Here is a 16708-nt window from a genome sequence, read left to right on the forward strand (position 1 = left end):
CTTACCTCATGGGTGAGAGCTGCACTATTTGGGGAAAGGAAGAAAGATGTGAACCCCAGTATCAATAAAATTATTAAAATAATAAAAGCAGCACTAAAAGCCACAGCCATTTCTAAGAACCAATCCTATTAGCATTTGGTGTTAAAACACTGATGTAATAAGATGGAACTGGAGAAAAGAAATGGAAATTTCCTTGCCCTTTTCTGGGTATGTCCTCTTCCCTTCTAAGAAGATTCTAGTTCAAAAAGAAAAGGTCCAAGGAGAAATCAGAATCAATATTAAGTTACCTAGGATTCTGGATGTGGTGGAGAAACTCAAAAAAACTGCACAAACTTTTGAAGTATTAATGTTTCCTTGACAAGTGGCATTTGAAGATCTGTCAAAGCAGAAAACATTTATCTGGGGTTTCTTTCCTTTGAAGTTAGGAAATCAAGGACTTTGTCTCTATTGTATCTGATTGCCTTTCTGTGGCCAGTGTTCGAGTTGGCAAAGAGGAACAGGAGAAATGTACTGATGTTGGGTTTCATTTCCTTCACGAATCTGTAGCCTCTCAAGGTTTGTGGTGAGCGCCCTCCTCGTGATGCTTCCTTTTGTCTTCTGCCTCAGGTTCCTGATGTGAGAGAGGGTCGCCCCTGATCATGGAGGTGCTTCAGTGTGACGGCTGCGACTTCCGAGCCCCATCCTACGAAGATCTGAAGGCGCACATCCAGGATGTCCATACTGCGTTCTTGCAGCCCACTGATGTTGCAGAGGACAATGACGACGAGCCACCATCCGGGTCCATGAATGCTAGCAACCAGACAGAGGTGGAGTTTTCTTCTATAAAGGATGAGTTTGTGATTGCAGAAGATTTATCAGGTAATCCTGCACTAAACTTACATGTCTGATAGAGCTTAATTGCTCTTCCATTATGATGATGATGATGATGATGATGACTATTATTATTATTATTATTATTATTATTATTATTATTATTTTGTTTTTGTTTGTTTGTTTTTCGAGACAGGGTTTCTCTGCAGCTTTTAGAGCCTGTCCTGGAGACCAGGCTGGTCTCGAACACACAGAGATCCACCTGCCTCTGCCTCCCGAGTGCTGGGATTAAAGGTGTGCACCACCACCGCCCGGCTGACAATTATTATTATTAAATGGAAACCATAGCTCTTATGTGCAGCTTCTGTATTTTCTTGCTCCCTGTTAGCTAGTTTTACTATTTAGATATGATATTTCTCTTAGTTATCCTAGGTGTTGATCCCTGTAGTGTCCCTGTGTGTCCTCATTTTAAGTTTGAGAACAAAGAATCTTGGAAAGTTCTAGAATAAATCTTAGAGTTGATGAAAGTTGTCTTTATTCTGTACCTAAAGCTATCCATGACATCTTCACTGTTAGCGCTCTGTGGATGGTCTTCAGGACTTCATGTTAAGTCATCCTGCCTGTTGAATGTGGTACTTATTAGTGAAGAAAAACTGTAACCGTGCTGATTTGTGTGGTGAATCTTATATTCTCTTTTGTTTTACTTTTCTCATTTTGCTCTTAAATGTTCTCTTTATAAAGGTCAAAGTGCAGCTGCTTTGGGAAGCGGAAGTTACTATGGCCACAGTCCAGGATATTACGGTCAGCATATTGCCCCTAATCCCAAACCAACCAACAAATTTTTTCAGTGCAAGTTCTGCGTACGCTACTTCAGGTCAAAAAATCTCCTCATAGAACATACTAGGAAGGTCCATGGAGCTCAAGCTGAAGGGAGTCCACCAGGACCTCCTGTGCCAGGATCCTTAAATTATAATATCATGATGCACGAGGGATTTGGAAAGGTCTTCTCTTGCCAGTTCTGCACGTACAAGTCACCTCGGAGGGCAAGGATAATTAAGCATCAGAAGATGTACCACAAAAACAGTCTGAAGGAGACCGCGGCACCACCACCTGCTCCTGCCCCACTGCCAGATCCTGTGATCCCGCCCGTGTCCTTGCAGGACCCCTGCAAGGAACTCCCAGCGGAGGTTGTGGAGCGCAGCATCTTAGAATCCATGGTTAAGCCTTTGACCAAGTCTCGCGGTAACTTCTGTTGTGAGTGGTGCAGCTACCAGACCCCCCGCCGAGAGCGCTGGTGCGACCACATGATGAAGAAACACCGCAGTATGGTCAAGATCCTTTCTAATATCAGGCAGCAGCAAGAAGGGCCGAATACGCCGGAAGTGCAGAATAATAATGAACCCAGCCCCACGTCCACCTCCCCCTACCTGTCTATGAATGCTGCAAGCCGGGAGATGCCCAACACTAATGTCTCCAATTACAGGGGCTCCGTCGGCAACTCCGTCATGAGACCCAATTCTTCTTCAGCTTCCAAGTTTTCTTCTATGTCTTACCCTCAGATGAAGCCGAAGTCACCTCATAATTCTGGCCTTGTGAACTTGACGGATAGGTCCCGGTATGGAATGTCTGACCTGACTAATTCGTCGGCTGACCTGGACACGAACAGCATGCTGAATGACTCCAGCTCTGACGAGGAGTTAAATGAGATGGACAGCGAGAACGGCTTAAGTGTTATGGATCATCAGGCATCAGGCCTGACTGCAGAGCAGCTGATGGGCTCTGATGGCAACAAACTCTTAGAGACCAAGGGGATTCCGTTCAGGAGGTTCATGAATAGATTCCAGTGTCCCTTTTGTCCTTTCCTCACCATGCACCGGCGCAGCATTTCCCGCCACATAGAAAACATCCACTTGTCTGGAAAGACCGCCGTCTACAAATGTGATGAGTGTCCATTTACTTGTAAGAGCTCATTAAAACTGGGGGCTCACAAACAGTGTCACACGGGTACGTCCGATTGGGACGCTGTGAATTCGCAGAGTGAAAGCCTCTCTTCCTCTCTGAACGAAGGTATGGTCTCTTACGAGAGCGCCAGCATCAACGGTAGGAAGTCAGGAGTCATGTTGGATCCCTTGCAGCAGCAGCAGCAGCCGCCACAGCCACCGCCTCCGCCGCCGCCGCCACCGCCACCATCACAGCCGCTGCAGCAGCCGCCGCCGCCGCCGCAGCTGCAGCCACCACACCAGGTGCCACCCCAGTCGCAGCCACCACCAACGCAGCAGCCACAGCCACCCACACAGGTCCCACCCTTGCACCCTTATAAGTGCACCATGTGTAGTTACTCCACCATGACTCTAAAAGGGCTAAGAGTCCATCAGCAACACAAGCATTCCTTCTGCGACAACTTGCCAAAATTCGAGGGGCAGCCCTCAAGCCTACCACTGGAAAACGAGACAGAGAGCCACCCCTCTTCCAGCAACACTGTGAAGAAAAGTCAGACCTCAATTCTTGGGTTGTCCTCCAAGAATAACTTTGTAGCTAAGGCCTCTAGGAAGCTGGCAAATGACTTTCCTCTTGATTTGTCGCCCGTGAAGAAGCGGACGAGGATTGACGAGATAGCAAGCAACCTGCAGAGCAAAATCAACCAAACCAAACTGCAGGAGGATGCGATCATCAATGTCGAGGACGATGAGGAGGAAGAGGATGACAATGAAGTAGAGATAGAGGTTGAGCTAGACAGGGAAGAGGAGTCAGCAGAACCCATCCTGGAGGTTCCTGCTTCCTTCTCCGCCCAACAGATTTGGGCCAGAGACACCAGTGAGTCCCAGAAGGAGCCCAACTACAGAAGTATCACCCATGATTATAATGCTACCAATGGGGCCGAGATTGAACTCACGCTTTCTGAAGATGAAGAGGACTATTATGGCTCTTCAACAAGCATGAAAGATCACCAAGTGTCCAACGCAGCCCTGCTGAACACTCAACCCCCTATCTATGGGACGGAACACAATAGTGAAAATACAGATTTCGGTGACTCTGGAAGGCTTTACTATTGTAAACACTGTGACTTTAATAACAAATCTGCCCGGAGTGTTAGCACGCACTACCAGCGAATGCACCCCTACATTAAGTTCAGCTTTAGGTATATCTTGGATCCCAATGACCACAGCGCAGTGTACAGGTGTCTGGAATGCTACATCGACTACACCAACTTCGAAGACCTCCAGCAGCATTATGGTGAGCATCACCCAGAGGCCATGAATGTACTCAATTTTGACCATTCAGACCTGATCTACCGATGTCGCTTTTGTTCCTACACAAGCCCCAACGTAAGGAGCCTGATGCCGCATTACCAAAGAATGCATCCCACAGTCAAAATCAACAACGCCATGATCTTTTCGAGCTATGTCGTCGAGCAGCAGGAAGGGCTGAATGCTGAGTCCCAGACCCTGCGGGAGATTCTGAATTCGGCTCCCAAGAGCATGGCGACATCCACTCCCGTGGCTCGTGGTGGTGGTATGCCTGCTACGTTTAACAAAAACACTCCTCCCAAGACTTTTACTCCGGAATGTGAAAACCAGAAGGACCCTTCAGTCAACACGGTGGTCGTTTACGATTGCGATGTTTGCTCGTTTGCAAGCCCCAACATGCACTCTGTCTTGGTTCACTATCAGAAGAAACACCCTGAGGAAAAGGCCTCGTACTTTAGGATCCAGAAAACCATGCGCATGGTGTCTGTGGACAGAGGCTCTGCCCTTTCCCAATTATCATTTGAGGTGGGTGCTCCATTGTCTCCCAAAATGTCCAACATGGGTTCCCCACCCCCCCCACAGCCCCCACCACCAGACCTCAGCATTGAGCTTTACTACTGCAAACACTGCTCCTACAGCAACCGGTCGGTTGTGGGGGTGCTTGTCCACTACCAGAAAAGACACCCAGAAATCAAGGTCACTGCCAAATATATCAGACAGGCTCCCCCCACAGCAGCAATGCTGAGAGGGACCGAAGGGCTCCAAGATTCCCCTCGGCCTCCCGCCCCCATGCAGCTCAACCGGAGCAGCTCTGAGGGAGAATGCCCTCCCGTGGAGACGGAGATGTTCTTTTGCCAGCACTGTGATTACGGGAACCGGACAGTCAAAGGTGTCCTCATTCATTATCAGAAGAAGCACCGGGACTTCAAGGCCAACGCAGATGTCATCCGGCAGCACACGGCCACTATCAGAAGCCTCTGTGACCGAAACCAGAAGGCCGCCAGTTGTGTGCTTCTCCCGGCTTCTGGTATGGAGCGGGACAAGACAAAACTCCGAGCGCTCAAGTGCAGGCAGTGCTCATATACCTCCCCCTATTTCTATGCCCTGAGGAAGCATATCAAGAAAGACCACCCTGCCCTGAAGGCCACAGTCACGTCCATCATGCGATGGGCATTTCTGGATGGCTTGATAGAAGCTGGCTACCACTGTGAGTGGTGCATCTACTCCCACATGGAGCCCAGTGGCTTGCTCCTGCATTATCAAAGGAGGCACCCCGAGCACTATGTCGATTACACCTATATGGCTACCAAACTCTGGGCTGGGCCAGACCCATCCTCTCCCACACTCACCATGCCAGCTGAAGCCAAAACTTACAGGTGTAGGGACTGTGTTTTTGAAGCTGTCTCCATCTGGGACATCACCAATCATTACCAAGCGTTCCACCCCTGGGCCATGAACGGTGACGAGTCCGTGCTGCTGGATATCATCAAGGAGAAAGATGGCGTGGACAAGGCCATCCTTGCACCCGAGGAGTTGATAGGCCCCGTGAATTGTGAAAACAGTCTGCCCACCCCCCTCCCCGAGCAGGAAGCTGAGTGCCCAGAGGATGCAAGACTTTCCCCAGAGAAAAGCATTCATCTGGCTTCAGCGAACCCTGCCATCTCTTCCACCCCGTACCAGTGCACTGTGTGCCAGTCTGAGTACAACAACTTGCACGGCCTCCTCACCCACTACGGGAAGAAGCATCCTGGTATGAAAGTGAAGGCTGCTGATTTCGCACAGGATATTGACATCAACCCAGGGGCGGTCTACAAATGCAGGCATTGCCCCTACATCAACACCCGCATCCATGGCGTCCTAACCCACTACCAGAAGCGACACCCGGCCATCAAGGTGACCGCCGAGGACTTTGTGCACGATGTGGAGCAGTCTGCTGACATAACCCAGAATGACGTGGAGGAGACGAGCAGGATTTTCAAACAAGGGTACGGTGCCTACCGGTGTAAGCTATGTCCGTACACACACGGCACGCTGGAGAAACTCAAAATCCACTATGAGAAGTACCACAACCAGCCTGAGTTTGACGTCTTTTCCCCATCTCCCCCAAAGCTGCCTGTCTCCCTGGAGCCTGAGATAACCACTGAAGTGAGCCCCTCCCAGGTCTCAGTGACGGAGGAGGAGGTGGGAGAGGATCCCATGTCTACTTCTCACTTCTCTACCTCGCATCTGGTCTCCCACACTGTGTTCCGGTGCCAACTCTGCAAGTACTTCTGTTCCACGAGGAAGGGCATTGCCAGGCACTACCGGATCAAGCACAATAATGTCCGTGCCCAGCCCGAGGGCAAGAACAATCTCTTCAAGTGTGCCCTGTGTGCCTACACCAATCCCATTCGCAAGGGACTGGCAGCCCACTACCAGAAGCGCCACGACATTGATGCGTATTACACCCACTGCCTTGCGGCCTCCAGGACCATCAGCGACAAACCCAACAAGGTGATCATCCCATCCCCACCCAAAGACGACTCCCCTCAGCTGAGCGAGGAACTGCGACGGGCCGTGGAGAAGAAAAAGTGCTCCTTATGCTCCTTCCAGTCTTTTAGCAAGAAAGGCATCGTGTCTCATTATATGAAGCGCCACCCGGGGGTGTTCCCAAAAAAGCAACACGCCAGCAAGCTGGGGGGCTACTTCACGGCTGTCTATGCAGACGAACACGAGAAACCCCCGCTGATGGAAGAAGAAGAGAGAAGCGGCTTGGAGAGAACCGAGGTGGAGGGCGAAGCTCAGGACGTTGAGTGGCTCCCGTTCCGCTGCATCAAATGCTTCAAGCTGTCCTTCAGCACGGCCGAGTTGCTGTGCATGCATTACACAGACCACCACAGCCGGGACCTCAAGAGGGACTTCGTCATCCTCGGCAGCGGCCCCCGCTTCCAGAACTCCACCTTCCAGTGTAAGCACTGCGATAGCAAATTGCAAAGCACAGCCGAGCTGACCTCACACTTGAACGTTCACAATGAGGAATTCCAGAAGCGTGCCAAACGTCAGGAGAGGAGGAAACAGCTTTTGAGCAAGCAGAAATATGCAGATGGTGCTTTTGCAGATTTCAAACAAGAGAGGGTAAGGATATGTTTTGATTTCCCTTCCCCCAGGAGGCCTCTCATCACTGGTGCCCACACGCACTTCTTCGTTGCCAGCCAAACTGCTGCAGGCTTCCTAGTGACTTAGCTTGCCAGAGAGCTCAATAAGTCAATTAAACATCTCGAGCTTGATTATCCCCCGTTCTATACTCACCCCACTCCACGGTCCTGCTCCCCTCCTTTTCTCCCTCTGACTCCTCCCATGGCTCCCCAGGGGAGGTTTGGTGTGGTTTCTATGTATGTCTTCTTGCCAAGTAGTGTATGCTGAAGCCTAGTTAGACAATGCTTGATTTTCCGAAGGCATTTGTGGGGCTGTTTCTTGGTATCCTTAGCCCTTCTCAGCTATGGCTTGGTCTCTAATGTTTGTGTCAGGAACCTAACATCTCAAGGAATAGATTTTTGGTTTTTTTTTTTTTTTTTAAATTTTAAATCAAGAAGTTCGTTAAAGGAATAGCTGCGCAACATTTCACCTGTGTAGACAAAACTGGCCTGAAAGCCAGGGAACTTAGTAGCAGTTACGACGGGCTTCTCCACAGACCGAGCCTAACTGGGTTTTAGTGACTGCGTCTAGTAGGCAATGTGTCACGGCTGATGAAGTTGATTTATATATATATGATACTTGCCTCTGTCTCCTTGGTCTACCTCTTTAAAGTACAATATCCAGTAAACTGTAAGAGGGCAGTGCCTGCCTTTGTGGGAGGGTGTGGTGTACTGATGGCGATCACTGTATTTTACCAGCCTTTCGGTCACTTAGAAGAGGTGCCAAAGATCAAGGAGAGGAAAGTGGTGGGCTACAAGTGTAAATTCTGCGTGGAAGTGCACCCAACGCTTCGAGCCATCTGCAACCACCTCCGCAAACATGTCCAGTATGGCAATGTCCCGTCTGTGTCTGCTGCCGTGAAGGTGAGAAGGGGAAGGTCCAGGTACCTGGCGTGTATGTATGTGTGCAAACATATGTGCGTGTGTGCATGTGTGCATTCACGCGCGCATATCTGAGTTATTTATTAACCCATCACTTGAAACACTGGGCAGAGTGTGGCTTGAGATGCGGGCACTCTTGAGTTATGCTTGTCTCGCTTCGGCTTGTTTTGATTTCTTTGCAGGTTGGACCTTCCGAATCGTTCTGTTCAGGGAAAGGTTTGCCTTTGATATGGTTTCTGATTCTGGGGTCACGGTTTGGTGGACCAAGATGGTCCTGCATTCTCATGTAAGGAGGCTCGGGGTCATGCTATTTCATGCTGCTTGTCAGTAGATCATCGTTCTGAATTGCCAGAGCCCATGGGAGGAATTGAGTGGGCTCTGCTCCCATCACCTGGGCCTCTCACTGCCTCAGCCATACCGTCGTTTGCCCGAGCATGCGACAGTCCAGGAGAGTCCGCATTTTTCTTCTTTCTAGGTTCTTTGAGTTGTGCAAGGGGCATTGATCAAATATAAAGCTAACAACCTTTGAGACCTGGTTTGTCTGCTACACTCATCTTTCCATATTATGCAGCCAGTGTCTTCCATCCCCCGGCCCCTGCCTTTACTAGGACTATCGGTTTTGAATATCATAATCCAAAAGCAGTTGCTGTTTCAATTGCCAATTCTCCACCGTACCTTCTAGAATATAGTTAGGTACTTCCCGCTTCTGAACACAGAAATTAATTCAGGTTTCTGCCCTTTTCATCTGGATATTGGAATATGTTTTTTTTTTATTTGCTCTTTCTTCACTTTGTGTCCTGTTTACTCTGAAGGTAAAGCTTATCTTTTCTTGAACACTGAACCCTTGTCTTTGATGAGAACACAGGCAACCCAGGGACAAGGAAGGTAGCTTATACTTTGCTGTAGTGTGTCCCAGGCTTGCTTCCTAGACTCAGACGAGAGAAAACTTGGTAATCCAACGAGCTACTTCAAAAGTGGATAACATAAGAATCAGCCTACTCCTTAGCTTTTGGAATTAATCACACATTAACCTTTATTTGGAGGTGGCATTTTTATCTGCGAGATAGAGGCTGGGAGCAAAGATCTCTGCTCAGGTTCATTTCCAAATGGCCCAAAGTTCTTAGGTGACTAGTGTCTTAGTGACTATTCTATTGCTGTGAAGAAACACCATGACCAAGGCCAACTTTTTTTTTCGAGACAGGGTTTCTCTGTAGCATTGGAGTCTGTCCTGGAACTAGCTTTTGTAGACCAAGCTGCCCTCAAACTTACAGAGATTCACCTGCCTTTGCCTCTCGAGTGCTGGGATTAAAGGTGCGCCACCACCGCCCAGCAGCCAACTTTTATGAATGAAAGCATTTCATTGGGACTTTGCTTATAGTTTCAGAAAGGTAGTCCATTATTATCATGGTGGGTGTGTGGAGTGTGATGGACTACTAGCAGGCATGGTACTGGAGAAGTAGTTCAGAGTTTTATATCCTGATCTATAGGCAGCAGGGAGAGAGAGAAAGAGAGAGAGAGAGAGAGAGAGAGAGAGAGAGAGAGAGAGAGAGAGAGAGAGAGAGAGAGAGAGAGAGAGACTGGGCCTGACATGAACTTTTGAAACATCAAAACCCATCAAAACCCATCCCCAGTGACACATCTACAATAAGGACACACTCTTAATCCTTCCAAAAACGGTTCATCAATTAGGACTAAGCACACAAAATATGAATCTACAGGGGCCATTCTCATCCAAACCACTACAGCTAGACCACGCTTTTCCTCTCCCCTCTCTTCCCCTCCCCTCCCCTCTCTCCAGGTCCCCTCCTTTCTTCTCTTAGAGCTATAATCCTAATCCAACTTTATTTTGGAATAGAGATCACAATTTAAAATTTCTTTCTAAAACTGGTAATGAATAAACCATCTTTAGACCAGAAAAGTCCATGTCCCATGTCTCAGGCCCTCTAGTTCCAAAGTATGTCACCCCAAAACCAACACGCCTGTGAAAGAAATGCTACTCCAGCTTGCCCTCCCTCCGTGGGGAACCAGAGAGGCACAGGAGAGAACGCTGCCAGGAAACGCTGACAAGCTTGGGAGATTGACGGGTAAAGAAGAAAGCTGGGGTGATAACAATGGATATTTATTTTGTTGGTGGGGCATGTGTGTGTGTGTGGTTCTCTTAGCAGGAAGATGAGGACCCTTCCCACTTATTCCTGGATGGAGTGGAAGCAGCCAGAGACGACAGTGGCACCCTGGTGGGCCGGGTGGATGGTGGATACTGCTTGCTTGATGGAATGTTGGAGGATGAAACCCGCCCGGGGGGATACCATTGCAGTCAATGTGACCGAGTCCTGATGTCCATGCAGGGGCTGCGTTCTCATGAGAGGAGCCACCTGGCCCTGGCCATGTTTACCCGCGAGGACAAGTACAGCTGCCAGTATTGCTCCTTTGTTTCTGCTTTCCGACACAAGTAAGTGCCACTGGGTCGTCTGCCGTGGTCATTGGGAGAGGATATTTTAGAGAAGGTAGCTGAGCTGCAGCAGGAGACAGACAGACACTCAGATGAGCATGAAAGTTCAACTCCCAGTCCCTACCTGTGCTAAGGTATCCCCAAACAAAAGAGGGACCTTGGCCCTCACTCTTGCCATCTATAAAATGGGCCCAAGAAGAGTATTGAAAAGGTGACATTAGATTTGGCCAATATGGGCATTTAAAAATCGGGAACTTGTGGAATTGTTATGGTTTACCCAAGGGAAGAAGGTTTTACTGCTAGGGCTTCCAAATATTTAGCCAAAAGTTGAGTATCATTTGAAGAATTCAAATTCTGTTTTGGGAGTTGAGGCATGAAGTAGGCAAATGAGTCCTGTTAACCCGGTGACTCAAGAGTCACTGGAAGGTAACAAGGCTATGGAGACTAAGGATTTGCTTGGGGGCCAGCCAGGTAGAGAGGTAGGGGAAGGCACCCCTTGCCATACCTGGCAACTTGAGTTCAGTTCCTCGTACTTACATGGAGAAGTCGGGAGAACTGACCTATGCAAGTGGTGGCCTGATTCCCTTATGCATACTGTGGCAAGTGTATGGCAAAACATAAACACTCTCGTCTCTCTCTCTCTCTCTCTCCTCTCTCTCTCTCTCTCTCTCTCTCCTCTCTCTCTGTCCCCCCCTTACAAATTGTTAAAAAATTCTGGGGAGTCTAAGAAGCAGGAATGTACCATGTGCCATCACCCCACCATAGCTTTAAAAGCGGGAATTTGGGGTGATGGGGGGGTCTAAAAAGAGTAAACTTTTTGTCGCATAAATTTTCTTCCTCTTAAGGCTGGCAGAATATTGGAGGTAGCTAGCTAGCTTAACTCTTATTTCTGCTGCAGTTGAAAATCAGTGAGACTTGTTCGCTTCAAGGAAACCAAGTACGGGTGCAACTCTCGAAAGCAGGAGGAGGCCGTGTGTCTCCGGAGAGCAGGGTAGACAGCACACTTTTTATTCTGGTCCAGAGCCTGACATCTAATCCGTACTGCAGCACTAAACCTGGTGTTCTTTTCAGTTCCTTAAGTATTAAACCATACCACACAATACACACGGGCCCTCAGTAAGTTATTTTGAATAAAAGAATAATATATGCTGTGCACTCTGTCTTGGGAAAATATGAAGAAGAGTAGGATATGATTGACTTATGAGAAAGAATAACAGCAGCAAAAGGACTGGGGAGATGAGGTGCACTTTTTAAAATGAGATTTCAGTAAAGCGCTGTGAACTTTTTAAATGTTTTTCATCTTTATTTTATGTGTTTTTGCCTGCATGTATGTATGTATGTATGTATGTATGAGGGTGTTGTATCTCCTGGAACTGGAGTTACAGATACTTGTGAGCTGTCATGTGGTTGCTGGGAATTGAACCAGGGTTCTCTGGAAGAGCAGCCAGTGCTCTTAACTGCTGAGCCATCTCCCCAGTCCTGAGTGCTGTGAAATTTAACAAAGAACAATGCACCTTCTGCCTGGGAGAGAGTTGGGAGGGTTTTATGGACATTGAGTCGAGTCTTAACATGGGAAGGTAGACCTGCATAGTTTGAGATGCCAGAGGAGGGAGAAGAGAGGGTCTGAGGAGGAGAGCGTGTAAGTCTCTCTGAGGTCTTACCTGGTGGTTTGGTTTAAATAAGCTTTAACTTATGTGAAAAGGAATAGTGGAAGTTACCTCCTGGCTACCTAAATAGACATCCTATTAGGTTGTCTTTAAATGCCAGGAATTAGTACATTATAATTACAGTACTGGCAAAAGGAAGAGTCTGGAATGAGTAACATATTCATAATTACTAACAATTATTGCACCTGCTGATATAGCAGGCACTATCTTAAGTATCTTCAATTATTACCTCTTTCTATTTACAAAACAGCCCTATGAGCTATGGCCCCATTATCCTCTCTATATTATAGATGGAAAAAGTGAGGCCTGAAGAGACTAAAGAGTTTTCCTGAGGCCAAGTAGCTCATAAGTAAATAGCTGGGATTCTGTCTCAGTTGGTCTGACTGTGTAGCTCAGCCAGGGAGATCAATTTAGAAGAAATAATAGGAGCTCATTTAAGAAGTTAGGGGATTGGCTTCAGGAATGAATCGGTAAAGACCATGTAACAAAGTAGAAGTGGCATCCAGGTTTGAGTCTGGTTGGCTGAGAGAATGGCAGGGTCGTTTGCGGAAATGAGGAGAACTGGTTTTGTAGGAAAGTGTGCTGGGTTTGGGTAGAGCAGGTTAAGTGTGGGCTTAGCTAAAGGGCATCCAGAGGGAGCTGTCCGGAGGCCATCGGTCGTGTAGTGGTGGCTCTCAGAAGAACAGTACATGTTTCGGTGGTGAGCAGCAAGAGTTCCCTGTGAGTCATTGAGAATGGAATGCAGACCTCTGGAGTACTGTACAAATGAGAACATCCCACACCTTGTTGGTTAGCTTTATTATTTTTCAGACTAATAATTATTAAGAAGTGCTAGGGGTTCATTCTAATTAAGTCATGCCCTCATAAACCGCTTCTGGAAGAGTGATATGCGCAACCGTGGTTGCTGTTTATCAGGCAGGGTTTCGGCTCACCCCTTCCTTGCATGCACGATTCCTTGAAACACACTTGCACCGTGCTCTGTTTGGATAGAGATCAGAGGACAGGGCACCTGGTGGGAGCAGGAGTATGCCATGCATCTTGAGCTCTCTCTCGCGCTCTCTCTCTTTCTCTCTCTCTCTCTCTCTCTCTCTCTCTCTCTCTCTCTCTCTCTCTCTCTCTCTCTCTCTCTCTCTCTCTCTCTCTCCATGCAACTATCCTAGAATTTACCATGTAGCCAAGGCTGGTCTTGAACCCCTGATGCTCCTACCTCTACCTTCCAAGTACTATGATTATAGTCATGTGCAACCACACTGGGCTTCTAGAAAGATCCTTTAATCCAGATTCTCCTCCTGCTAAGATTCCTCTCGCAACTTGGCTTCTTTATTTATTGATTGGTAATGGCGTGCCGTATCATTAGAAAACAACAGGGAAGAATTGGAACAGTTTAGACGTCTAATGTTAGAAGGGGCAGTGGGGAAATGTTTGTGGTTTTTAATCCTGGTTCTCTTTTCTTCCATCTCAAGCTTGGATCGCCACATGCAGACCCATCACGGACACCACAAACCATTCCGCTGCAAACTCTGCTCTTTCAAGTCCTCCTACAACAGTCGGCTAAAGACACACATCCTCAAAGCCCATGCTGGTGAGTTGGTATACGTGGGATTCTTCAGCGGCTCTTGAATTGGCTACCTCATGAGTGAAATTTAAAGTCTCCTTGAATGAGCATGGTTTATTCCTGGGATGGCTACATGTTCAGTTTTAAAGAGAATGCAAAATTAAATTTTGTTCGTAAAACCAAAGTCATCACCAATGCTTTGTTTGGTTGATGCTACCAGGAGATTAGAATATGCTGGTTTGGTTTTAAAAGAAATTTCTGAATTTCCTTGGCTTGATCATGGAATTATATTAAAAGGGAACTCTTATATCCACTAAGCTAACTACCAACTGAGATAAAATGCAGCTAACAGAAAACCCAGGAAGCATGAGGTTTCTCAGGAGATGCCCTTAGGTAAGCCATGTTCTTCCACTTGAGTCACGTGTGTCCAGGAGCTGAGCTGTTTCTGTCACGGCATGGCATTCGTCCCAGGCTGTGCACTAAGCTGTGACAGCCATCATCATATTCATCCCTACAGCACTGCAAAGGGAGAGGCGTTATGTAATTCTCTCTGTGCCTTCTGCAGCATTGGTTCTGAACGGTCTCACAGAGGCTGCCCAGAGCCTGGCTCTTCACTTTTGCCACCCACTCACTCATACAGAACCCATATCGTTCCCCTGCTTCACGATCGTTAAACCTGTTAAGCTGTTTTAGAGCCATGAAACTGCTTAAGTCATACAAGTGCCCTTAGCCCCACTAGGGATCCAAGTTGGAGCAAGGAGACTAGCCATGTAGGCTGGTTTCTGGCAGTATTTTTATGTCTCTGGGAAACTTCTGAAGTCCAAGGAATGAGTAACTTCAGAGTTCATCTTACTTTTAGAAATTCGTGTAAATCCTAAATTATTCAGCAGGGACAGCATCCTGGTGAGCTTTTCTCATTGACTTTTGCCTAGTCAAAAGCCATTTTTACCAGTGGGGGGGGCTAGGTGAATGCTTTGGCCTAGGTGAAGGTCTTTAAACAGTCCAGATGTTGCAACTTCAAAATACTAAGTTGGGTGCATGCTTCTAGAGCTTATTAAGCTGGCTAGCCTCCTTGTGCTCAATAGTTGACCAGAAGAAGTATCCAGAAATAAAATAAAAGCAATATAATTCTGCTGTCAGTACACCATGGGAGCTTGACTCTGAGCCACTGAGAGATCCTTGGTTTGGAAAAAAGTCATATGTTTGCTATAAGCCTTTCAATTTGTCTATTCTCAATTGATTTATTTATTTTTATTGAAGTCTATAGATAGGGTCTTGCTATATAGCTCAGAGTGGCCTTGAACTCACTGTCTCCTGGTTTTTAAATTTAATCTTAAAAATAAACATTTAAGAAGCCAGGAGAGGGCATATCTTTAGTTCTTGCATTTGGGCAACTGAAGCAGGGGATTCCCAGAGTCCAGGAGTTTGAGCCAAGCTTCAGTAAGATAGGACATACCACCTTTAAGAAAATACATTTAAAGTGCATATTTAGTGAAGGAAATTTGAAAACAGAAGGAATCTATTCTGTCATTTAGTAATGCTATTCTGTGAAGGCTACTGTTACTATTTGATACTTCCTGTCAACTGTTTTCTGTATAATTATTTTTCACAGTTGTGATTATAATGTCTGTAAAGTACATTTAAGTTTCAACTCATTCTTAATTTTCTGTTTTATAACAAGTTCTCAAGAATTTATTTTAATGATGGTTCATCAAGAGCATATACCTACATTTGTCTAATTGTTTTCTTTTGTTCCAGAATCTAGGTTGTTTCATATCTTTTCCGCATATATAGTATAATTTTTTTCATCAAATTGTTTATTTACATTCTCTCTGTGTGTACCATTGTTTGAGTATGTGCCATTGCGTGCGTGTGTGTGTGTGTGTGTGTGTGTGTGTGTGTGTGCCCGTGGGCGAGTGTGTGTGCCATTGTGCATGTATAAGTCAGAAGACTTCTTGCAGGAGGCAGTTCCTTCTACCATGTGGGTTCCAGGATTATAGCTTGGGTCATGGCCTATGTCCTCACGTGCCTTTACCCACTGAGCCACCTTGTGAGTTTACAAATAATACTGAACTCCAAATGAGTGTCTCTGTATTAAGGTTGTATCCCTCCCTCCATCCCTCCCTTCCTCCCTCCCTCCACCCTCCTTCCTCCTTCCTCCTTCCTTCCCTCCCTTTCTCCTTGTCTCCCTTCCTTGCTCGTTGGGATTTTTGTGACCGTATCTGCTATTGCAGCCAGGCTGTCCTCAAACTCAAAGACTTCTTGCTTTAGCTCAAATGCTGGGGTTATTGGTATGAACCCCTATACCTGGCTTGTAAGCTATTTTCTTAATACTCTCAGGAGTAGGGTTATTAGATCGGGGGCCAAATTGCTCTCTTTTTATTCTAAATGAGATTGATTTCCAGATTGATCAGACTAGAGTATATCTGTTTGATATCAGACAAACTCACTGACAACCTTCATTCTTAAAATGTAAGAAAGGTGGATTACAGCAAAGGTAAGCCAGCCACACTCTTGTCTTAATTTGATCATGGCTTTCTGGGCTGTAGTTCAGTTCAAATGTATTATTTATGGGATGCTGAAAACAGTATCCATGTTCCCCTTCTCCCTTATGCTTAACACCTATAATTCTCCCTCCCAAAGACCTGTTCCATTTCAATACTGTTGTTCAGATAGGAAATGGAATTTCATGATGAGCTTACCCTCAACCTCAAATCGATGTGGGGAGAAAATGGTTAATGTGTCAGATGAGGAGCTGTATAGTTCAGCAAAATTAAACTTTGAGAATCAACACAGTAGCCCTCCCGTGGATGGACAGCATGCTTGGAAAAGCCATTGAGATAAAGAATTAAACTTAATGTTTTCTGGGGTCGACTGCAACCTGCCATGATCGCTTTTTAGCGTAGAGAAGGAAGAAGAGATTT

The 16708-nt window shown here is 46.7% G+C and overlaps 1 protein-coding gene across 2 annotated transcripts in view; it reads left to right on the forward strand.

The window, feature by feature from the left end:
• The first annotated feature begins 638 nt into the window (after positions 1-638).
• The window catches only part of Znf462 (zinc finger protein 462), a 77596-nt gene continuing 61526 nt past the window's right edge, over positions 639-16708 (forward strand). Inside the window, exons 1-5 of one of the 2 annotated variants that reach the window (XM_038348075.1) lie at positions 639-858; positions 1552-7172; positions 7931-8095; positions 10459-10562; positions 13693-13811. In XM_038348075.1, coding sequence (XP_038204003.1) covers positions 639-858; positions 1552-7172; positions 7931-8095; positions 10459-10562; positions 13693-13811 — 6229 coding nt within the window. The remainder of the gene's footprint in view (positions 859-1551; positions 7173-7930; positions 8096-10458; positions 10563-13692; positions 13812-16708) is intronic. The other variant, XM_038348076.1, reaches the window with a different exon arrangement.

This window comes from Arvicola amphibius, chromosome 11 (genome assembly GCF_903992535.2).
Source record: "Arvicola amphibius chromosome 11, mArvAmp1.2, whole genome shotgun sequence".
Classification (NCBI taxonomy): domain Eukaryota; kingdom Metazoa; phylum Chordata; class Mammalia; order Rodentia; family Cricetidae; genus Arvicola; species Arvicola amphibius.